Below are 24,851 nucleotides of genomic sequence, written 5' to 3' on the forward strand. Positions count from 1 at the left end.
TAGGGAGTCTGCCAGCACAGAATGACTGTTCAAACCAAGTACAGGTGTTCAGTGCACTATGGCGTGGCCAGACATTGAAAGGGAATCTAAAATAAGGAAGAGGAACAGCATCCGGTCTGGGTGAAAAATTGTATCAAAAATTTATTCTGCCAGTATAAAATACAACGTTTCGCCCATCCCGGTGAGTATAATATAACGTGTTTTTCTTATCTTTCAGGTTAGATCGGAGGCTTATCTACAGCACTACAGAATGCTGTAGATAAGCCCCCGATGTCTATGCCGGCAGCTGCAAGCCGAAAAAAAGGGTGACAGATTCCCTTTAAGTGCACTTTCCCCACTTACCGGTTTTCCCTCGATCTTGACCCTGTCCTCTTCTTTGAGTGACGGTTCTGGCTTTATAGAGTCAGAGAAGGACAGTGATGAATAAAGAACAAGCAGGTGGGAAGGTGCACTTAAATGTTTGGCCACACCCATATGGTGCAACTTGTGCATGACACTTCAGGTTTGTCATTCGCTTTGTTGGCATCAGGCTTTGCATCAGGTTATCTCACAAATTTGCACAGGAAAAAAAAAAGCGACAAATACGCACCATATCTGCAACGTGTGCACACAGACTAAAATATTTGTGTAACTTTCCTGCAGCCCATATAGGGAATGATTTTTTTTTTTTCCAATTTTTGTATAAAGGAACATTTGTGTATTAAGAGGTTTACAGAAGACACCAGTCCTTAGTCCTGATCGGCGTTGGCTCCAGTTTTATCATTTGCCTTAGGCCTGTTTCACACATCAGTTTTTCCAGATCAGTCAAAATCAGCCAAAAAGTGAAAATGGCAGATCCGCTAAAAGTGTAAATACTGATGCAAGCGGATGGTACGGATCCATTCCATCCGCTGGCATCCGTTTTTTCCATTCGTTGGTTCCGTTTTCTGACGGATCCGTTTTTCCACACCTCCAAAATGGGATGCTCCGAAATGTGATTGGCTCATGGAAACTAGGGGAAACTATATCTATGGTGTTGTAAAACAATATCTTTGAAAGGTTTTTGAGCTAGTGGCAGAGATGGAAGGAGTTATAGCGAATATTAACAGCTTCTGTGTGGAATTTGATTTGCTCTGCAATCGTTCGGCAATTATTGCTCTGCAGAGGGAGAAAAGAAGACTGCGACTCCTGCGTTGGAGAAGGAAGAGACGACTGCAGTGGATTCATCCGATAAATGCACAGAGGTTTACCCTTGGCGTGTTTTCTACACTGTATCTGGAATTGAGGGATAATCCGGACAAGTTCTTCAATTATGTGCGCATGAGACAGGACCTGTTTGAGATATTGGTGGAGCGTGTTGGAGCACAAATCCGGAGAAGGGACACCTATATGCGCTTTTCTGTATCACCGGCGGAGCGTTTGATGGTGACCCTTCGGTAAGTTATCTATTTTTTAAAAGTTTTCAGATTCTGCAGACTTTTATTGTTATGCTATGGCTTGTAGTTTGTATTAATTTTACTTTTTCCCCTTTTTTTACCAGATTCCTGGCAACTGCAGAATTCTTCACCTCCCTCCATTACCAGTTCCGGCTTGGGATTTCAACAATATCTGGAATTGTCCAACAGACCTGCCGGGCATTGTGGCATTGTCTACACGAGGAATACATCCCACAGCCAACACAGGAGAGGTGGCTGGAGATTGCGGACAACTTTCAAAAAATCTGCCAGTTTCCAAATTGCGTTGGTGCAGTTGATGGGAAGCATATCAGGATTGTGAAACCCCATTGGATCTGGATCAGAATTTTTCAACTACAAGAAATTCTTCTCCATTGTATTGATGGCCATTGCAGACTCCAAATGCAAATTTATTGCCATGGATATTGGTGCGTATGGTCGATCAAATGATTCTCAGGTCTTCAAGATGTCCGCAATGGGCCGTCGTTTGTATGGAGACTATTTTGATTTCCCACATCCAAGACCACTCCCTGGAACAACAGGCCAACCAAAGCCATTTGTGTGTGTTGGTGATGACGCTTTTCAACTCTCCAAACATCTTCTCAAGCCATATGGTAGTCATGGATTGACACACAGCAAAAAAATATATAACTATCGATTGACAAGAGCGCGAAGAGTGGTGGAGTGCGCTTTTGGGATTTTAACTGCAAAATGGAGAGTGCTGTTAATGGCCATAAAAATCAAAAACAAAACTGAGACTGTGGATGAGGTGGTGGAGGCATGTGTCATCCTGGACAATTTTGTACTTTCAAAGGAAGAACATGTTTGTGAAACCACCTTGTGGGATTATCAGCAGACAAGTGTTCGGAGTACTGTGTCAGTGTCAAGAATGAGGGACACATTTGCGGATAATTTTGTGTCACCAGAAGGAAGAGTCGACTGGCAAGATGACAAGGTATATTTATTTATTTTTTTTTTTTTTGTTACCAAGGTTCCTTTTTTGGATAAGAAAAACTTTTGTAATTTTTCCTTCTTTCTTTCATAGGTTTGATACCTTTACACTAATTGTGGGTAATAACAGTGTTGTGTTTTTTTTTACCTTTACACCACCGGTGTACTTTGAAATGTTACCACGTGTTGTGTATTTGTATCTGTACACCACCGGTGTACTTTCAACCTTTCACCAAGAGCTAAAGAAAAAAAGGACACTACACAAAATTGTTTTGAAACAAAAACGTGTTTATTTTTACATTTTTTTAAAATACTGTTGTTTTAATTTTTTATAAAAAACTTAAACATTTTTCTAAAAAATTTAAATAAGTTTTTTAACAAAGTTAAAGATGCCGGTATTGTTGGGTGGAGCTATCATCGGAGGGGTTAACAGGGTTGACCACATCGAGGGGGGGGGGGGTGGAGGACTGGGAACGGAGTTGGTGAGGATCAGAAATGGAAGGGGGGTTGAAAACATGAGGTTGGGATGGGAGTTCATGGACAGAGGAGGTTTGTGGGAACATTGAAGGTGGGGGTGGGTATGGTGAGGACAATGGGGTATAATGTAATGGGGAAGGAAGGTACTGGGAAGAATGGAATGGGGAACTAGAGAAAGGAGAAGGAGTGGGAGGATGGACGGTGGAATGAGGTGATGGAATCGGTGCATGGGATGCTTCGGACACTGCAGCAACTAGAGCATTGTGACAGGCTTGCATCACATGCATCTGCTGGTGAGTATTTAAACCTTCCATTTGCCGGACATCTGAATGAAAAAAAGTGTCTCGGCGTCTGGTTTGACTTTGCATTCATCCGTTCCATGTAACTTCTGAGTTCCATGATACTTTTATTTATCATGTTCAACCCAGAAGCTAACTGCTGACCATAAACGTGGAAAGCATTCTGGACGGATGAGTTCAGACTCAAAGAGTCAGACAAGGTCATCCTTTCCAGACCTCTCAGACGCTGCCGTCCAGAACCAAAAGTTGGTTGAGATGTTGCGGCAGTGTCAGAGGGGTGGGGCAAAGGGTACTGTAAATTGTCACCAGCAGCTTCATGTGATTAAGTCTGCCCTGCTGCTGCAGTGCTGGTGGAGGGGATAGAGGGACGAGACAAGAGGGAAGGTAGAGAGGGGTCGGATACCTTGATGCGGTCTCCGAAGGGATCCCTCCAGAGGGAGGCAACTCAGAAGCAGGCTCCCGAGTGCTGCAGACGGTGCTAAAAAAAGAGAAAAAAAAATATATTAATATATTGATATTTAATTTAACATTGCGAAAAAAAAAATAGGTTAAACATGTAAACATTTGTACTACAGAAATGGTGGAATATTTACCTTCTGCTCACCATCGTCGACCGGAGGAACGACAGGGCTCGGTAATGTTTATACTGGGTGCTCCTGCGTCCTCTCGATCCACTCGGGGCCTGCATCTCCTTGTTGAAGTCCCTCTTGAAGCGATCCCTGAGCGACCGCCACCGTAGGATAACCCTGTCACCTGTGAAGGAAAAAAAAAAAAGTTGTTGGTATTCAACACTTCACATGCTGTAATATAAGTTACTGAAATTGGAATACTTACGCACAAAATCCCTGGCCCTCGCATCGAGCTCCTCCCAATTCTCAACAACATCCGAACACACCTCATCCCATAGCCGTCGGGTGGTTGGTTGGTCGGCATGTAAGCTGTTTGCCATGTTCCACAGCGGCTCCCGTGGTTGGACAACCTCAATGAGGGCGTCCACATCTATGATACCCTCTTCCACATGTCTGTGGGGAGCACGCTGTGAAACCTGTGAAGAAAAAAAAATAAACAAAAAAAAAATTACATTCAAACACCTGAGGTTCATTAATCAATCACCCAAATAAAGGGTTACTTACCGTTCGCCGACCACCAGAGGCATCACCTCGACGACGCTGGGATGTCCTGGGAGTCGCTCTAGTGCGGGCACCGGATTCTGAAGACTAAAAAAAAAAAAAAGTATGTGGTTGGATGATGGGTAGTTATTGTATGTGCTGTCATGAATGTTTGTTTTGGGTGTAGCATTATGTATGTATGTATATGTGAGTTTTTGTATATGCTAAACTTCTGTGCGCCCCCTCCTTGCATTTCTCCACCCTGCTTGTCTCCTCCTGGAAGCTCCTCAGATTCAGCTTCCTGTGAAAACATAATACATGCATATAGGGTTAAAAAAAAAAAAAAAAAAAAAAAAAAAGTAAAATAAGAGTAAATAAAAAAAAATTATTTACCTCAGTTTGCTGATGATGTGAGGGGGAGCTCTCAGAAGAAGACATTGCTGCGGCCTGGCTGGCGGGTCCTTCCTGAACGGATCTGCAAGTATAAAGACACTTGATAAGCTACTATACAAAGGATAACAAAAGCTTTCAGGCCTTTATACTTACTGGGAAAACTGAAGGTTTTCCTATGTGGCTCTGGTTGCTCTGCTGCGGCCTGGCGAGTATGCTGCGGCCTGCTGGGTTCTTCCTGAACGGATCTGCAAGTATAAAGAGAATTTTAATAACATAAAAAAAAAAAATCTTCATTGGTATTAATGTGTGTAATTCCCTGAAACTCTCACTGAGAGTATACCCAAGTGTTTGCATGTGTGTAAATTCCCCGAAAATCTCTGTGAGTAACCACACTGTGATTGGATGTTTGTAATTCCCTGAAACTCTCACTGAGATTATACCCAAGTGTCTGCATGTGTAAATTCCAATCTCTCACTTGAGTATAACCACACTTGTATACCAAAAACCAACACTTAATGTACCTTTTTAGCACGTATACCCATACTTAGTTTTACCTGGTTTTAAAATAATACTACGGACAGTTTTTATAAACAGTTTTGTTTTTTTTTTCACAAGTAGGAGCTACTCTTATTTTAAATACCACAATAAATGAAAAATAAAAAAAATCCAGAAAACATACTACAGTCACACCACATACAATACCACAGTTACACCATACAATTCACATAACACAATCACAGTAAACTTGAAAATGTGCAAATAAAATGACAGTACATGAAAATAAAATTCAGTACACATGCAACAGAAAAAGTATGGAAAAAAAAAAAAGCATAATAAAAATACACACACGCAGACATGCAAGGAAGGCAGACCACACACACACACACACACACACACACACACACACACACACACACACACACACACACACACACACACCCCACACAAATAGTTTTAATGCTCACACAATCGCAGGCTTTGGTAGCAGGCCTCTCCGTCCTGGCTTGGTGCTGGCAGGCCTCTTGCTCCAGGGGTCTTGCAGCTGGGGGTCTTTCTGCTGGGCAGGTGCTGGCTGGCTCTGTCTTCAGCCTGGCTGGTGCCGGATGTCTGGGCCAATGATTAATTAGCCTACCTTATATAGTTTTTGGACTGTCTGGAAAAGTATCATTTTTTCTGAGCATGCTCAGTGCGATTTAGCGGATTCCGCAAAATAGCGGATCCGCCGCCCATAGGCGCCCATTCTACCACATGGCGGATGACGGCAGATCCGCCGTCTCCCGCCATTTTGACGGCGCCAAAAAACGTTGCAAAGTATGTTCACCTCAGACAGAATCCGCCAGAAATCTGGTGGATCCGCCGAATAGCGGACGTAACGGACGACAATCCGCCACTAATGTATCTCAATGGGAAAAAATGGCGGATCCGCCATTTTCAAATTTTGGCGGATTTTGACCGATGGTGAAAAACTGCTGTGTGAAACAGGCCTTAGAAGGGCGTTCTCATTCAGCGGAATCGCTGAATAGGATGTGTAACAGAACATGATTTTGGGGGGCCTTATTTCTATTAAAATGAATACATTGCATAGGACTTCATCTTCGCTGAATGAAGTACAAACAGTAAAACCTTTCTTGTGATGAGGAATTATCACAGCATTCTGACCCTCTTATACAGCAAGGTAAGAAATCAGATTCTAAGTCTTGGGGGAAACGTAAAAAAAGCTCCCCCCCCCCAGTGTAGGAAAATTTGGAAATTGATGGATATTCCAATGCCTATGTTAGGGTAGTTTCACATTTGCGTTTAAGGCCGCAGCGACGGCCTGCGCACGGCCGCCGCTAAGCCCCGTCCCCTGCTGCACCCCCTTTGGTAGCTCCGCCTACGGGCGTATGACGCTGCATGCGTCCTGTGTCCCTTAGCTTTAGCAATGGGGACGCAGGCTGTGCGCAGGTATGCATTTGGCGGCGCAACAGGTTGCGTTTGGCGCTGGTCGGCGCAGCGTCAAAAGGACACATGCGCCGCCAAACCCATACCTGCGCACGGCCTGCGTCCCCAGTGCTAAAGATAGGGGCCTGTAGGTGGAGCTACTGGAGGAGGCGTGGCAGGGGGCCGGGCTTAGAAGCGGCCGTGCCCAGGCCGTCGCTGCGCCTTAAACGCAAATGTGAAACTACCCTATCTATAAGGTTTTTCCACCAACATAGAAGAGGATTCTTTACTGTTAGGGCAGTGAGAATCTGGAATTCCCTGCCTGAGGAGGTGGTGATGGCGAACTCAGTCGAGGGGTTCAAGAGAGGCCTGGATGGCTTCCTGGAGCTTAATAATATTGTATCTTATAGTTATTAGGTTCTTTAGAAGGACGTAGATCTGGGGATTTATTCTGACGGAATGTAGGCTGGACAAATGTCTTTTTTTTCAGCCTTGCTGTTAGGCCGGGGTCACACTGGCGAGGAATACGGCCGAGTGAGAGGCGCTAAAAGCACGCATTAGACACGGACCAATGATTCTCTATGGGGTCCCTCGCACCAGCTGTATATTTCTCATCCGTATTCTACGCTCCGTGCCAATCGCAGCATGCTGCGATTGTCGGCGTACTACGCCAATGCAAGTCTATGGGTGCGCAAAAAATACGGATTACACACGGACCACACATGTGACTTGCGAGAAATACGCACCCGGTGTCTTTTAGAAAAGCCGGCAATTCAGTGCACTATACAGTAAACTCACACTGACAAGTTTAATAAAGAAACGAAATAGATATAAACACATAGAATACATATAGACACATATATGTGTATCTATTCTTTGGTTTCTGTTATAAACCCTGTCATAGGGCTCCATTATATGTCCATTTTGCAAGCCTGCGAGAAAATCTCGCCATACGGATTACATACGGATGCTGACATGCGCAAAATACGCGACCACACCTTGATTACGGATGACATACGGAGCACTGTTTAGGGGCCATTCATCCGTATAACGCATGTAAAATACTGACCGTATTTTGCGTCGGTTAGTGTGACCCCGGCCTCACTATGATTCTTCAGTAGATTGACTGGTAGCCTAGAGGCCATTGTAGCTGTGGCACACCATTGCAAGTCTGAGGCTACGTTCACACGTTCAGTATCTGAACAGTATACTTTTCCTCTTATTTGCTCCACTCCTGGGTTAACACTGAAGATGGGGCAGAGAGGAACACAGGTTTGTTTTTTTTTAAATTTTCCTCTGTCTGAAAAGGTTCTGGGAAAAAAAAAGTTTATTCTTTTGATGGCCCGATGCAAAAGTGATTGTAACTAGAATGCCCCTTGTAAGCTATGGTCTTGACATAGCAAGAACGGATAGTAAACTAGGTCTAAACATGAATGAAAAGGTTCAAATAATACTGTAGGCCAGAGGTCCCAAAAACCTGCTCTCCTCTAATTGGTGTGATGATGGCAGGTCAGAAGGACATTTGAAATAAAAACCTGCATAGAATTATATGGGAAGAACTGACGTATAAATGAGACCTTCATTGAGTTAACATGAGTGCAGGAAAAAAAATCAGATTGTGAGGGCGTCTCCTATGTACAGCGCCCTTTTCAGGTCACCCAGTTTTTCTATTGGATTTGGGTCAAAGGTTCCAAAACGTTGATCTGTCTGTGGTGAATTTGTACAGATTATAGAAGATATTAAAGGTGGAAAAAGTTCTGAAATTATTCTTCCTGGTATGATTTTCTTACATGACATTTTAATAGGAGTGTTTAGACTTTTTATTTCCCCTGTATGTCCATTTTTTACATCTGTATGGCCTCAGAATGTTTTAATTATTAATGTAAAAAAGCAAATTGGAAACTGCATTTGGCCTATGCTAATAATTGCAATGGATCCATTAAGAACACTGATGCCACAGGGATGATGTCAGTATGGCATCCATTTTTTTCTTTTTTGCACACACATTGATATATGTGAGCCTCATCCAAAAATCAGGTAAGACTGGTGTCTGCTGTGATTTTCCCACATGCACAGTTGGTCAGTGTGGAAAAGTGTTCATGTGAGCTGAGCGTGCATGTAGTTAAAATGGAGAGAGGGGTATAAGATGTTGGCACCCTTGAAATTGTTTGTGTATTTTTCCCAGAAAAGTATTTCACTTACACATGTTTATTTCTTCTGTGTGTATTAGAACAACACGAAAAATGGCAAATTGGACATTTAACACACAACCCCAATAAAGGGCCAGACAAAATTGTTGGCACCCTCAACTTAAGTGGTTGCACACCCTTTGGAATAAATAACTCCAATCAGTCACTTCCTATAACCATCAGAAAGCTTCTTAGGCTACGTGCACATGCTGCGGAATGGGGTACGGATTTGGCTGCGCGGATTTTGTAAAATCCGCAGGTCAAAAGACCTGCGGTTTATCTGCGGTTTCACCATCTCCACAATGGTGGAGATGGGAATCCGCAGAAAGAATTGACATGTCAATTCTTTCTGCGGGTTCAAAACCGCAGGAAAGCCGAGCAGAAAAATCCGCACCGTCTGCACTGCGGTTTTGTATTCCCATAGGGAATAATGGTACTGTACACCGCAGCAAAAACTGCTGCCGATCCGCAGCGGCAACGCAGCAGAATCCGCAGCGTGTGCACACACCCTTACACCTCAACTGGAATTTTGGTCCACCCCTCTTGCAAACTGCTCCAGGTGTCTGATATTTGCAGGGTGCCTTCTTTCAACAGCAATTTTAAGATCTCTCCACAGATGTTCAATGGGATTTAGTTTCCATCCATTTTTGGGAGCGTCATGAAGTATGTTTGGGGTCATTGTCCTGCTGGAAGACCCATGACCTAAGGCACAAACCCAACTTTGACATTGGGCACTACATTGCCACTCAAAATCCTGTGCTAATCTTTAGATTTCATGATGCCTTGCACACAGTCAGTGTACCCAGAAGCAGCAAAACAACCCCAAAACATTTTTCAACGTCCACGATATTTGACTAAGTATGATGATCTTTTCTTTATAGGTCTCATTCTGTTTTCGGTAAACGGTAAAATGATGTGCTTTACCAAAAAGCTCTATCGTGATCTTATCTGTCCATAACACTTTCCCATACCCTGTCTTGCTCTACGCATTTCTTGTGTAGAGCAAGACAGGGGGGGAGCAGGTGAATAAGCCCCGCCCATTGGACCGGACCGCTGCAGTTTACATACATCTGAACCGATATAAAAAAGGTATTGATGCATGAAAGGTGCGGGGTCACGGGGAAGCAAAAGTGCTAAGAGAATCCTTATGTGACACACAATTGAATGATATCATTATATGATATCTCAAAAAAGGGGTGACAGATTCCCTTTAACCAACAGAATATAACTCCAAGTAAACCAAACTTCTTGTTCTGTGTGCCCTGTTAAACCCAATGTCTCTGTCAGGGGTGCATCTGAATCCAATTTCTCGTAGATGCCACCATTTCAGGACATTTAAGCCCCCAATCCGTTACACCCCACTCTTCTCTGTAATGTTCCTGGTTCACTCTGTGGACTGTAGTGTGAAAATATGTAGAATGCACGGAGGCTGTTCTATCTCTGGGACCCCACTCAGAAGGGGAAGGAGACAAAATCCCTTGTGTAAATGAAATACTAACTGAGCAGTTATAATTCCCCATTCACAAGACATACTTTTGGACCCTCATGTGTGTAAGTAGTGGGGGGGGAGCCCTGCAATTGGACCCCCATCAAAATATATATAATACCCAGAGGTGTTGTACCACCAGTGTGATCGCAGCAGCTTAACCACATCGATGTCACCAAGACATGGGGGGCGCACGTCTGTTCGGACTCCGACTGCACCATGATTGGGTGTTGCCATGACAACTGTCGGCCATGTTTGTACACCTATGAAGCCCAGAGCGCACCGTGATTTTTTATTATTGAACTGTTTTGCACGTCGCCCTACGGGGGAGGGATCAGTTTAAAAAAAAGTCATATTCATAACTTTTTTTTCAAAGAATAATAAATTCCACACGTGGCCTCTCCGCGTGCACAGCAGAAATGGCAGAATCTCCGGGGGGGTTCTGTTTTTATTTTTTTCTTTACATGGTTATTTTGCTTTAAAAATGGAATAAAAGGACACAAATGGTGATAAAACTACAGCTCGTACTGCAAAAAAAAAAAAAAGTTGGGAAAAAGATTTCTCGGTGCGAGCAGTGTCGCCGGCTGTGTGAGGAGAATGACGCAGTGCTGCCCGCCGCCCTCACTGCCTCCATCTGTCACCATGGTAACACCCTCCTGGGTGAGGCGCGGCCCCGCGCGCGCTCCCGCCCTCCTGTGCGCGCTCCCTCGCTGCGGCTGGCCCGGGCCCGGCGGACGCGCAGGCGCGCTATGCACTCTGGGAATGGCTGCGCAGCTCGGGTTGGCTGGGGGAGCAGACAGCGGAGTTTTAATGTCCGCCATGTTGGCCATGGCGTATTGAAGAGGGAAGGCGAAAGAGAGACACCGGAGCGCACAGAACCCCACAAAATAACAGCCCGAATCGAGCTACGGACCACCCGGAACACCGGGAAAGGCGCCATTTTGATCCCGGCGGCTGGTGGAGAGCGGCGGCGGCGGAGCACGGAGACCCCATGAGAGCCGCGCGGCACGGGAGGATTTCCCCGCTCGTCGGTCGCATGGCTTTGTTGTGGTAGACAGAAAATGAGCAAATTATCGTTCCGGGCTCGGGCGCTGGACGCGTCCAAACCGTTACCCGTCTTCCGCTGCGAGGACCTCCCGGACCTGCACGAGTATGCCTCCATCAACCGGGCCGTGCCGCAGATGCCCACGGGCATGGAGAAGGAAGAGGAGTCGGTAATGATTGTGGTTTTGTTTTCTGCCTGCGCGAGCCTGCACAAAATGGCCGCCATGTTCTCCTCACGGCCGCCGAGGGGGGGCCGGGGCCGCTCTCCGGGGCTGTCACACCCCGCTGACCCCGGGGAGGGCTCGCCGGCCCCCTCTACTCCACGTACCTGTCATGTACGGGGGGAACGGACGGGTTATTGGGGGCGAATTTAGAGGCGAAAGGCACAAAGGGGTCACGTGACGGGGCCGCGGTCCGCCATCTTGTTTTGTGGGGATCCTGTCTTTTGGGCTGGGCCTGCGCCTGCAGTAGCGGCGACTGTCCACGGGGGGGAGCCCGAGAACAGGCTGTGCGCTGCGCTCACCTTGTGGGATTGTTTGTGTACATTCAGGCTGACAGCTCGGCCTACTCCTGCCGCTCCGGGGATGGGGAGCTGTGTGATCACTGCCCTGTACCATGCAGGCTGACAGCTCGGCCTCCTCCTGCTGTGTGCACACTGCCCTGTACCATGCAGGCTGACAGCTCGGCCTCCTGCTGTGTGCACACTGCCCTGTACCATGCAGGCTGACAGCTTGGCCTCCTCCTGCTGTGTGCACACTGCCCTGTACCATGCAGGCTGACAGCTCGGCCTCCTGCTGTGTGCACACTGCCCTGTACCATGCAGGCTGACAGCTCTGCCTCCTCCTGCTGTGTGCACACTGCCCTGTACCATGCAGGCTGACAGCCCTGCCTCCTGCTGCGTGTACCCTGCCCTGTACCGTGCAGGCTGACGGCTTGGCCTCCTCCTGCTCTGTGTACACTGCCCTGTACCATGCAGGCTGACAGCTCAGCCTCCTGCTCTATGTACACTGCCCTGTACCGTGTAGGCTGACAGCTCGGCCTCCTGCTGTGTGTACACTGCCCTGTACCGTGTAGGCTGACAGCTTGGCCTCCTCCTGCTGTGTGCACACTGCCCTGTACCATGCAGGCTGACAGCTTGGCCTCCTCCTGCTGTGTGCACACTGCCCTGTACCGTGCAGGCTGACAGCTCGGCCTCCTCCTGCTGTGTGTACACTGCCCTGTACCGTGCAGGCTGTCAGCTCGGCCTCCTCCTGCTGTGTGTACACTGCCCTGTACCGTGCAGGCTGACAGCTTGGCCTCCTCCTGCTGTGTGTACACTGCCCTGTACCGTGTAGGCTGACAGCTTGGCCTCTTCCTGCTGTGTGTACACTGCCCTGTACCGTGTAGGCTGACAGCTTGGCCTCCTCCTGCTGTGTACAGTGCCCTGTACCGTGCAGGCTGACAGCTTGGCCTCCTCCTGCTGTGTACAGTGCCCTGTACCGTGCAGGCTGACAGCTTGGCCTCCTCCTGCTGTGTACAGTGCCCTGTACCGTGCAGGCTGACGGCTTGGCCTCCTCCTGCTGTGTGTACACTGCCATGTACCGTGCAGGCTGACGGCTTGGCCTCCTCCTGCTCTGTGTACACTGCCCTGTACCGTGCAGGCTGACGGCTTGGCCTCCTCCTGCTCTGTGTACACTGCCCTGTACCGTGCAGGCTGACGGCTTGGCCTCCTCCTGCTCTGTGTACACTGCCCTGTACCGTGCAGGCTGACGGCTTGGCCTCCTCCTGCTCTGTGTACACTGCCCTGTACCGTGCAGGCTGACGGCTTGGCCTCCTCCTGCTCTGTGTACACTGCCCTGTACCGTGCAGGCTGACGGCTTGGCCTCCTCCTGCTCTGTGTACACTGCCCTGTACCGTGCAGGCTGACGGCTTGGCCTCCTCCTGCTCTGTGTACACTGCCCTGTACCGTGCAGGCTGACGGCTTGGCCTCCTCCTGCTCTGTGTACACTGCCCTGTACCGTGCAGGCTGACGGCTTGGCCTCCTCCTGCTCTGTGTACACTGCCCTGTACCGTGCAGGCTGACGGCTTGGCCTCCTCCTGCTCTGTGTACACTGCCCTGTACCGTGCAGGCTGACGGCTTGGCCTCCTCCTGCTCTGTGTACACTGCCCTGTACCGTGCAGGCTGACGGCTTGGCCTCCTCCTGCTCTGTGTACACTGCCCTGTACCGTGCAGGCTGACGGCTTGGCCTCCTCCTGCTCTGTGTACACTGCCCTGTACCGTGCAGGCTGACGGCTTGGCCTCCTCCTGCTCTGTGTACACTGCCCTGTACCGTGCAGGCTGACGGCTTGGCCTCCTCCTGCTCTGTGTACACTGCCCTGTACCGTGCAGGCTGACGGCTTGGCCTCCTCCTGCTCTGTGTACACTGCCCTGTACCGTGCAGGCTGACGGCTTGGCCTCCTCCTGCTCTGTGTACACTGCCCTGTACCGTGCAGGCTGACGGCTTGGCCTCCTCCTGCCGCTCCGGGGATGGGGAGGTGTGTATGCACTGCCCGGTCCTGACTATGGGGCTGGGTCCTGACTATGGGGCTGGGTCCTGACTATGGGGCTGGGTCCTGACTATGGGGCTGGGTCCTGACTATGGGGCTGGGTCCTGACTATGAGGCTGGGTCCTGACTATGGGGCTGGGTCCTGACTATGGGGCTGGGTCCTGACTATGGGGCTGGGTCCTGACTATGGGGCTGGGTCCTGACTATGGGGCTGGGTCCTGACTATGGGGCTGGGTCCTGACTATGGGGCTGGGTCCTGACTATGGGGCTGGGTCCTGACTATGGGGCTGGGTCCTGACTATGGGGCTGGGTCCTGACTATGGGGCTGGGTCCTGACTATGGGGCTGGGTCCTGACTATGGGGCTGGGTCCTGACTATGGGGCTGGGTCCTGACTATGGGGCTGGGTCCTGACTATGGGGCTGGGTCCTGACTATGGGGCTGGGTCCTGACTATGGGGCTGGGTCCTGACTATGGGGCTGGGTCCTGACTATGGGGCTGGGTCCTGACTATGGGGCTGGGTCCTGACTATGGGGCTGGGTCCTGACTATGGGGCTGGGTCCTGACTATGGGGCTGGGTCCTGACTATGGGGCTGGGTCCTGACTATGGGGCTGGGTCCTGACTATGGGGCTGGGTCCTGACTATGGGGCTGGGTCCTGACTGTGATGCTGCTCTTCTGTATAATGTGTGGCTATATGAAGTGTGTCAGCAGCAGGAGGAGGCCAATTATCACATTGCTACAGTGTTGTGGAATTTATCAGAAATGTCTCAGGGGGTTTCCTACTATTATAAAGAGAATATATCCACTCCTTCTGTTATGGAACTACAACCCCCCCCTTCGCATTTCCTGACCACCGCAGGTCACCAACTGAAATGCCATAGGTTGCTGACAAGCATGATGATTGGGGGGGTGGGTCTGAGTAATTGAGGTCTTCGCCAGACGCATAAACTGTCAGCTGGACCCTGGAATGTACATGGCGTTCTCATTGCCATGTATCTGATCAGTCATTGCTAGGTTTCTGATGCTGGAGCTTATAGGGGGGGGGGCGGTGTTAGATGAAAATGATAATCACTTACCCACAGGATAGGTGATATCTTACTGACCAGTGTGGGTCTGACCCGCACCATTGGGAAAACTGACGGCGTGGTAGTCGTATGCCCAACCATAGCTCCATTTATCAGGGGTTACCAAGTGCTGTACTTGGCTATTTCAACCAACCCCATAGAGCTTGAATGAAGCTGTGATCGGGCATCAGCTCCATTATAATGGGGAGAAAAGTGCTGGTCGCAGTAGTCTGACTCCCACTGGTAAGTCACTTATAACCTATAATGGGGGATAGGTGATTTGTTTTCTCCAGACAACCCACTTTAATCCGTTGTTCCCAGAATCGCACCAGTACTGGGAGCATAATATAAGGGTGTGTGCACACGCTGCAGACTCTGCTGCGGACCGGCAGCGGATTTGGCCACTGTGGAATGGTACTGTACAGTACCATTATTCCCTACGGGAAATGGAAACCGCTGTGCAGACGCTGCGGAATTTTCCGCGTGGATTTTGCTGCGGTTTCTAAACCGCAGAAAGAATTGACATGTCAATTCTTTCTGCGGATTCCTATCTCCACCATTGTGGAGATGTCAAACCGCAGGATAATCCGCAGATAAACCGCAGGTCTTTTGACAGCAGATTCCGCAGCGTGTGCACGTACCCTAAATGTTTTATGCAGTTTTTTGATGGACGCTGGATGCACCTGAGCACAAGTTTTGGTATCAGGCATAAAAGTGATCAGATACAATTGATATGAAAAGGCAGTGATTAATAAGGGAGCGCACCCTACTCTTGCATTAGCCGCTTTTCTGTGATCAGGTGGTCAAGTTGTATTGTATGGAGCAGTCTGGTGTCACCACTGACAGGGGTGAGGCCAGGATGCTTCTGATCTACATTTATGGCATTAGCATAGGATATCCCATAAATATTTTGTGATACGAATACTGAGGGTGTGTGCACATGCTCAGATTGACATCTTGGTAATGAGATCTCGTCAGAGTTCTCAGGACAAGATCTCAATCTGGGCATGCGCCGCCCCCGGCAGTCATTTTCCCCAGAGGCCACCGCATCACAGCAATGGATATGTGGGGCCTTTTTCTGCAGAAAAATCCGCATCGTTTGGCAGAAACCGCAGTGCAGTCTTCTCTGCGGATTTGGTATATTTAGTCCAGTGGAATTGAGGCAGATCCTATTGTGGTTTGGGCTATGCGGATGAGAGAGAGAGATTTCCGCACGCACCCTGAGGGTATGTGCACACGCTGCGGATTCTGCTGCGGATCCGCAACGGTTTTGGCTCTGCGGGTCCGCAGCAGATTTTGCTGCGTTGTACAGTACCTTTATTTCCTATGTAAAAAAAAAAAAAATGCTGCGGATTTTTCTGCACGGTTTTGCTGCGGTTTACAATCCGCAGCATGTCAATTCTTTTGTGCAGAACCGCTGCGGTTTCACACCTCTTCCATTATGAGGTGTGAAACCGCAGGAAAATCCGCAGATAAGTCCTGCGGATTTATCTGCGGATTTCACTACAAAATCCACAGATCCAAAAAACTCCGTGTGCAAATACCCTAAGAGTCAAAACCATTATGCCAATCTCGCATGTACAAATGCGATGTGTGGCCCTGCCGCTGGCCTCCTGACCTGAGCTCAACAGCCCCACATGAGACTCTTGCCGTTCCAGACATTGCTGTCCGTAGTCAGATTGGGATCGTACGAAGTGTGAAACCGACCTTAAATCAGTTGGGCCATATTCTGAAAATGTGCACTAAGCTGGAACTGTAATCCCTGCCGGACCTAGATCCCCTGTGGCCTAGGCCTGTGTTTGGCTGCAGCATTGGTCGGAGATTTAAAGGGAGTTTGTCAGCAGGTTTTTGGTATGCAATTTGAAGACAGAATGAGGCAGGGGTTATAACACAGAATTCAGGGATGTGTCACTTGCCAAAGTACCTGCTGTTGTTTAATAACTGTGAAGGATTTGTCACTAAGAAATTAAAGGGGACCTGTCAACTGATTTGGCTGCTATAAGATGCGGCCACCGCCATTCTATAATGCTGTAGATAAGCCCCCAGGCCAATCTGCGAGATAAGAAAAATAAGTTTTATTATACTCACCCGGGGACGGCCAAGTCCAATGGGTGTCGCTAGTCCTGGTCCGGTGCCTTCCATCTTCTTGCGACGACGCCCTCCTACTTGCTTCCTCGCTCCCGGCATAGTGCTTCTGCGCAGGCGTACTTCTCTGTGCTGGTGAGGGCAGAGCAAAGTACTGCAGTGCGCAGGCGCCAGGAAAGGTCAGAGAGGTCAAGCACCTGCTCACTGCAGTACTTTGCTCTGCCCTCAACAGGACAGAGAGGTCCACCTGCGCAGAAGTGCGATGTCGGGAGTGAGAAGCAATCAGGAGGACGGCGTATCAAGAAGATGGGAGACGCCGGACCCGTACCTGTGACACCCATCGGACCGATCCGCCCTCCTGGGTGAGTATAATAAAACTTATTTTTCTTATCTGGCAGGTCAGACCCGGGGTCTTGTCTACAGCATTATACAATGCTGCAGATAAACCCTGAAAGGCTGCGGCTGCATCTTATTAGCGGCCTAAACAGGTGACGTGCACTTTAACTACACTAGTCAAGCAAACCCCCTCCTGAGATAAGCACCTCTCTGTCTACAGATTTTGAACATGGGGTAGCTTCCTCAGCTATGCTAAAGCTATGTGCACACGGTGCGGATTCTGCTGCGGATCCGCAGCGTTTCAGGCTCTGCGGGTCCGCAGCAGATTTAGCTGCGTTGTACAGTACCATTGTTTTTAATGGTAAACTGAAAAACGCTGTGCACATGCTGCAGATTTTTCCACGCCAATTTGCTGTGGGTTCAGATCCGCAGCATGTCAATTCTTTGTGCGGAATCCGCAGCGGTTTTACACCTTCTCCATTGTAGAGGTGTGAAACCATAGGGCTAAACCTCAGGTCTTTTGACCTGAGAATTTACCTGCGGATTTTTCCAAATCCGCGCGGAAAAGTCTGCGGCACCTAAAACTACGTGTGCACGTAGCCTAAATGTAAAAGCTGTATGAGAACCCCTGCTCGCAGTAATCTAAGTGACACATCGTTGGATTCAGCTTCTCTTTGCCTACCTTACACTGCTCTCACATGAGGTACAAAACCTGCTGACAGATTTCCTTTTGACAGATGTTACATAATGCTGGACTACTCCTTAATAGCTGCAACTGCCCAACATAAAATAAAAACATTTCATACCTCCTCTGATGTTCGCACTGTCATGTGACCACTGCAGCCAATTGGCAACTGCTAATCCATTCCATCCATCATTATTCCATAAGCGATCTTCTACTTTGACAGAATACTGATGGCTGCAGCGGTAATGCCACATTACTGCCAGGGGATGCAGCGTCGACATCGGAGTAGTGGCATCGGTCCTGGAGTTGAGTATGTATGAATTGTGTGTGTTTTTCTTGTTGGGCCTTGGAGTTAAGGGAAAACAGTCAGAACGCTTCTTCCATGTACTGCCCATTTTTAGAGACCTTGTAACTGACTAGTTGTAATTTTTTTTTTGTGTGAACATTTTGCCTCTTTGGTAGACCTCATAAGTGATGCAATATGCTCATTGTCCTGCAGGCGATGTATGACTATCATTCACATTTATGTCTATGAGCTAAATAAGTGGTAGCTGGTGGCCACCACTATAAAGGCCCTGTCACACTAAGCAATCTCGTTAGCAAGATTGCTGTGTGTGACTGGGATCAACGACCGGCCCCCCTGCCGGTTATCGCTGATCGTGCTCGAGCGGCCTGGGCCGTTTTTCGATCGCTGTCTCCCACTGCCCAGCACGCATCGCTGCGTGTGGCAGCGAGAGACCAGCGATCATCGACGCTGGATGCTAATGTAAACGTCGGGTATCCAGGAGCCGCGGCTCCTGGATACCCTCTGTTTACCTTGGAAACCGACGTACATGCTGTAAACGTCGGGTATCCAGGAGTCGCGCGGCTCCTGGATACCCGACGTTTACATTAGAAACCAGCATCACTTGTCCTGATCGCTGGGGCTGTCTAACGTTGGTGGGATCGCTGGGACATCGTTTAGTGTGACGGGGCCTTAAGTGTGATAAGTGGCAGCAGGGTCAGTTTGGGGGATGTGCAGATTCTGATCCTTATCCCATTGATAACGTTGGTGGGATCTCCGATGTCTAATGTATACGTAAAACTGACTTTTCAACATTCCAATCACAATGGCAACAATTATCCATAACAATGGTGACTACAGATCATTACAAAGCGCATTTGGGGATGTATGCAAGAGGTTGGTGGAGGGAGCCTGCTACACACTTGATGAGACCCAGAAAACCCAGTTATATGTCAGTAGGTCCATAAGTGGCTCATGTAGAATTTGCAGTAACGAGTTTATTATAGTAATGGGGCTTGTATTTCTAGAACATTGTACGTATTTGCAAGCTTAACATCTCTAAACTTTCCTAAAGTGACAAGCTATGCATCTAATAAAGTAATTATGACATTGAAGGGGTCATCAGGACTCTATGCAAATTAACCAGCTGCATGGATGGGATAAAAGTAACTAAATGAGTCCTCATCTGCTGTCACCCCATACATCCAGCGCAGGTCTGGTGGTCTCTTGAGACCAGAAGCCATGGCTTCACCATTGTGACACTTGCCTGTTGAGGCCTGTGATTGGCTGCAGCAGTCATATGACTGGAACAGAGCTGTTTGTCACCTGACCTTTACAACCAGTTACAGACCTGACTGGTCATGTGACACCTTCGCTTCTGGTGATGAAACAGACCACCAAAGCCACCTGTGCAGTTGAGGATGCTAATATACTCCTAAGGCTTTTGCAGTTTGTTTGTTTTTTTCCCTTATAGCCCCTTTAATAAATAAATACTTTTCATTTTTAAGCTGGATTAGTCAGTGCCTTTCTACTAACAAACTCCAACTTCCCCCAGCCGTGGTATTATTCACATTGATCTGTTTGGGCGTTGTGGCATCTTATAACTCATGATCAGGGACCTACATGAATGGCTTTTCTGCACAGAGCCTTTTATTTAGTAGTTATAAAAGTTGATTTTACTTGTATTAAAACAGTGCAGGAGAAACGTGGGTTTTATGGTTTTCTGGGGAAATGCTGTTATAAAATCTAACATACTGATCCTTTGAGGGGAGCAAACACCCATTTAAATTATCCAAGTCTGCTGACTATCACCTGATGTGTATTGTGTGATGATGTGCATGTACAGTGCTGGCAAAAAAAATCTTTACAAGTTCAATGAAACCACAAAATCTTAATATTCAAGTGGATTCAAGTGTTTTATTGTGGATATTTTATTACAATTAGTATTTTGTCATGTCACCATTACATTTTATCACCATCTGCAGTCGTTTAGGCATGGATTCAGCAAGGCTGGCTAAGTACGTGGAGACCATGTTTACCCAAAGTGTCTTCAGCACCTCCTTTAGATTGTTGATGTTGCTGGGTCGTGTCTCTTGGACCTTGTTTTTCATTAAATTCCAGGCATTTTCTATGGGGTTAAGGTCAGGGGAATTACCTGGCCACTCTAAAATGTTAATGTTATGGTCACTGAGAAACTTTCTCACGGCCTTGGCTTTGTGGACAGGGGCTTTATCATGCATAAAGTAATTACACTGATGTATGACCCAAAAAGTAAGCTTGTGTTCTTCCAAAACAGTAATATAATTGCTTGCTTTCATAATTACATTCTTCAGAAGGAAGTACAAACCTGCCCTGCCCCTGCTTCCACTGAATGCACCCCACACCATCACACTGTCAGGGTGTTTAACAGTCTTAACTGTATATTTGGGGTCATACCGAGACACGGTACTCGGACGACGCACAACCTTTGAGCCTCCCCTGACCAGCCTGAAAGTGCTCTCATCACTAAACATCACTTTCTTCCACTCTTCAGATGTCCAATCTTGATATTTCTTACAAAAGGCAAGCCTTTTCTTCTTCATTGCTGCTGTGAGCAGGGGCTTCTTTGCGGCACGGCAACTTGGTAGACCCAGGTCCTTCTGCAGGCGGTGACGAATTGTCCTAGTTGCGATGTTCTGGAGGAGCATAGGGTATTTGTTTTTTAGTTCAACAGCAGTTATAGAAGGATGTGACATCACTTCACGCTTCAGAAGCTTATCAGTCCTTGGTGAAGTCTCCTTAGGTGCGCCAGAGCCTGACTTCCTCTGCGGTACCATCCCAGGAGGAAATGATGCCGCCGACCGCTTCAGTTGATAAATTGCTTCTCTTGACACTCCCAGATCTCTAGCTACAGCAATCACCGAATCCCCCTTCTCGAGCAGAGTCAAGGCACGGGATTTCTCTTCCATTTTAAGCTTCTTTCGACCCATTGTGGGAGATAATAAAAACTGAGGGAGATAATAAAAGACTGCCTAATAGCAAAACTGGCTGAGCTGCACATAACAACCAATCAGAGTGCAGCTTTCGATATACCAGAGAAGTGAAAACTGAGCGTTGATTGGTTGATATTTGCAACAAAGCCAGCTTTAATATTAGACAGTTTTTTATTATCTCCCCATTGTGTACACTTTTAAAAAGTGAAACTATGATGTGGATTTTATATGTAAAGATTTTTTTTGCCGGCACTGTAGGAGGACTTCTCTCTCCTGTCAATATGTCTGCAGCGCTGCTGTTTTGTTTCACTTTCTTCTTGTCTGCTCCACCCATTTATAAACAATGGCGTAGTTTTACTTTCCGTGTGCACTTGGTGTCTGATTACATAAACCTGAATAACCTTTCCAGGGATAATGTAAGTCTTTCTGGTACATTCCACTTGCTTTTCCCACAAGTTTAGCCAGTCTGTTCTAGCCAAAAAATCTTGTTGCTAAAGGGACAATCACTTTTTAATAGGTAGTATATTAAATGAAGACCCATCTTGTCTTTGTCTGTATTTTGACATATTTATGGAAAGCTTGAATATTACATGTATACTATCATGTGTGCTTCCCTCTCTCTGAACAGATACAAATGCAATTATGAACATAGCCTTCAAAAGACTTCAGTAGAGAGCTTGCCTATCCTTGAAATCTGCCTATATGTGCTGTCACTGGCTACCTAGTCTCATTGAACAGATCAGGGACATTCTGATATGTAGGACCCCCAGCTTCCAAACCTTTATGGTATATCTAGTGTGAGGCATCTAAGGCTCAGTTCACATGTCTGGTAGTCAAATGTTTAAAGCTGATGGAGTAAGCAAAAAAAACCAATAAACAGATTTGTTTCAAATGGAAGAAAAATGGATTGTTATGTAATGGATCTTTTATCTCTAGACTTTAATGAAAATGGTTGTCTTCACTGTTTTTTTTTGTTTTTTTTTGTTTCTCTTTTTTGCTATGTATGTGTGTGATATATACCATAATTTTGGACTATAAGTCGCACTTTTTTCCCCAAAAAATTTTGGGGGGAAATGAGCACACTCCCTTCCCAGGCTGGTGCAGCAAGTTCGGCAGTGGTGCGGGGGGGCTCCGCGGCATTTTGTGAAAGCCTGGAGGCCCCCGCGTATCCATTGCTGCAATGCGGTGGCCTCCGGGAAAATGGCCGCTGGGTGTGGCGCATGCTCAGATTGAGATGTCAGCAACGAGATCTCAATCTGCTGCAATGCGGTGACCTCTGGGGAAAATGGCCGCCGGAGGCGGCGCATGCTCAGATTGACATCTTGGTAACGAGATCTCGTCAGAGTTTTCGGGACAAGATCTCAATCTGGGCATGGGCCGCCCCCGGCGGCCATTTTCCCCGGAGGCCACCGCATCACAGCAATGGATATGTGGGACCTCTGGGCTTTCACATGATGCCTGCAGAGCCCCCGCACCACAGAGCACCACTGCCGAACCTGCCACACCAGCCTGGGATGGGTTTTCCCGGAGGCTGCCGCACCAGCCTGGGATGGAGGTCATCGCCGGACCACCAAACACTTCCACTCCCCCCCCCCCCCCCCCCGGGTACACTGTACTCTGACTGTAAGAGGAACCCCCATTTGACACATTCATTTTTTTCCCCTATTTTCCCTCTGAAAATTTGGGATGCGTCTTATGGTCTGGCGTGTCTTATAGTCCAAAAAATACGGTATATATCTTTGTCCTGCTAGGAGGACTGCTGCTGGATCCATTTCAAACAGATGATTACTGAAGATGAGAATGTTGCTTTTATCTGCTGCCCATTCCCTGTTTACGAGCCATTAAGAAGGGCTCATTCAGATGTCAGTTTTTATCTTACAAGTGCCATTGGTGTATTTTATGGATAGCCCTCATTCCTATAATTTATATTCCTTTTAGTAACTTCTATGAAAGGTCACAGGGAGGGATGTTTCTAAAACAAAATGTGTTCTTGTAGTGTTTAATGACATGTTTTCCCATTTTTCTGGTGCATAGTTGTGTCTTGTTAGAATTGTGAATACCGTAATCTTCAAAATAATAAAATGTACATTCTATTAAATACAAAAATTTGACATTGCCTCATGTTTTAACGGAGAATACGCAGTCCGGCACAAAAAATAAAGGACAAATAAACAGCAAAAAAGACCCATTAGTGCAAGTTCTACACGTGAAAGATACAGAACCCATACGTCAAAAAAAAAAGTCCGAATGACTCCTTATTTCTGCTGCTCGTCTTATTGTTTTTTTGTAATATTGGTGGTATATTCTAGCAGTTGGCCTGTAGAGCTGTATGATGGTCATGATAATATTTCTACAATATAAGAAAATATATGCAGTCATTGTCCATCGGGGGTTTTCAAAGTAACAAAAAAGGGAGAGCCTAATACTATGTTTCGACCTAACATAGATCAAGCATATTTACGGTATTTGTACTGCTCCTCTTCTGGTATGCTGGTCATTCATAAAATGGTAGAGAAATTTCCCTTTTCCTCTATGCTGAGGGGATTATGTACTATGAAAACCTTTTTCTAAATTCTACTTTATATTCCCCAATGTAAGATAAAAATAGATACTCCCCTCTGGATCAGTTGTAGTGATGTTGGTACTGGTTATATCCTACCTCTTTCTTGACCTTTGTTATTCCACATAAGCGCTGCAGCCAAACAATGCCATGAGAGCTTCAGGAGACCCAGCATCCCTGTAATATCGCCAGTGCAGGAGTCAAGTGTCTGTCGTTTTTATTTTATACTTCAGAATAGAGTATTTAAGAAGGGATGTACCATTCATGGACATCACCTTTAAGAAGTATAAGAGAATAAACCTTGATCAGTCCTGCAGCTTTTTACCCATACAGAAATGTAGCTATAAATGTGTTATGTGCATAGGTATTAGGAACTTTGTGCTACTTTTTGTGAACCTATAGCTTTTTACTAATAATTACATTTTTAGAATTCCATCTCTATACAGTTTATTCATTATGCACTGACACATCACATTTAGATTAGTGTGTTAAAGAGAATCTGACAGGACATTCATGCTATAAGCAGCGTGACCCAAACACCGACTTCAGTGTTCTTTTTACACGATTCCAAATACTACGGTACTTAGTTTGGAAAATCTGCCAAGGAATATGTCTTTGACTAGTCACTAGGGTAAGAGGCCGATTCCCCGAGTCTTCTTACTTCCCTGCTCCCCGAGATTGATGGGCGTTTCCCCACACACACTCGGGTTCACTCATTTTCGAACCAACGTTAATCAATGGGACTCTTCAGATTAAAGGGAATCTGTCACCCACTTTTAGTGATATCATGTAAAGGTATCACCCAATTGTGCGTCCCATAAGGATTCTATTAGGACTTCTGATTCCCCCCAGCCCCGCACCTTTGATGAATAAATACCTTTTATCTTGGTGGAGATGTATGGAAATCGCCGCGGTCCGATGGGCGGGGCTTATTCACCTTCTTTATCTCCCCCCCCCCCCCCCCTTGCTGAACGTAATCTTCATCTGTGAATATCACAGATGCCGTAGTTTTCCGCGCTTGCGCATTGAAAAGGCCTCC

At 47.0% G+C, this 24,851-nt stretch overlaps 1 protein-coding gene across 2 annotated transcripts in view; it reads left to right on the top strand.

The window, feature by feature from the left end:
- Positions 1-24,851, top strand: part of EPC1 (enhancer of polycomb homolog 1) — a 96,165-nt gene that overhangs the window by 18,529 nt on the left and 52,785 nt on the right. The window contains exon 1 of one of the 2 annotated variants that reach the window (XM_073581686.1): positions 10,989-11,471. The exons of the other annotated variant lie outside the window; for it this stretch is intronic. Coding sequence (XP_073437787.1) covers positions 11,319-11,471 — 153 coding nt within the window. The 5' untranslated portion in view covers positions 10,989-11,318. Of the gene's footprint in view, positions 1-10,988; positions 11,472-24,851 lie in introns of those variants that run through there. 2 annotated transcript variants of the gene reach the window in all.

The sequence above is a fragment of the Dendrobates tinctorius genome, unplaced genomic scaffold, assembly GCF_039654945.1.
Source record: "Dendrobates tinctorius isolate UK_male_01 unplaced genomic scaffold, ASM3965494v1 ptg000070l, whole genome shotgun sequence".
Taxonomy (NCBI): Eukaryota; Metazoa; Chordata; class Amphibia; order Anura; family Dendrobatidae; genus Dendrobates; species Dendrobates tinctorius.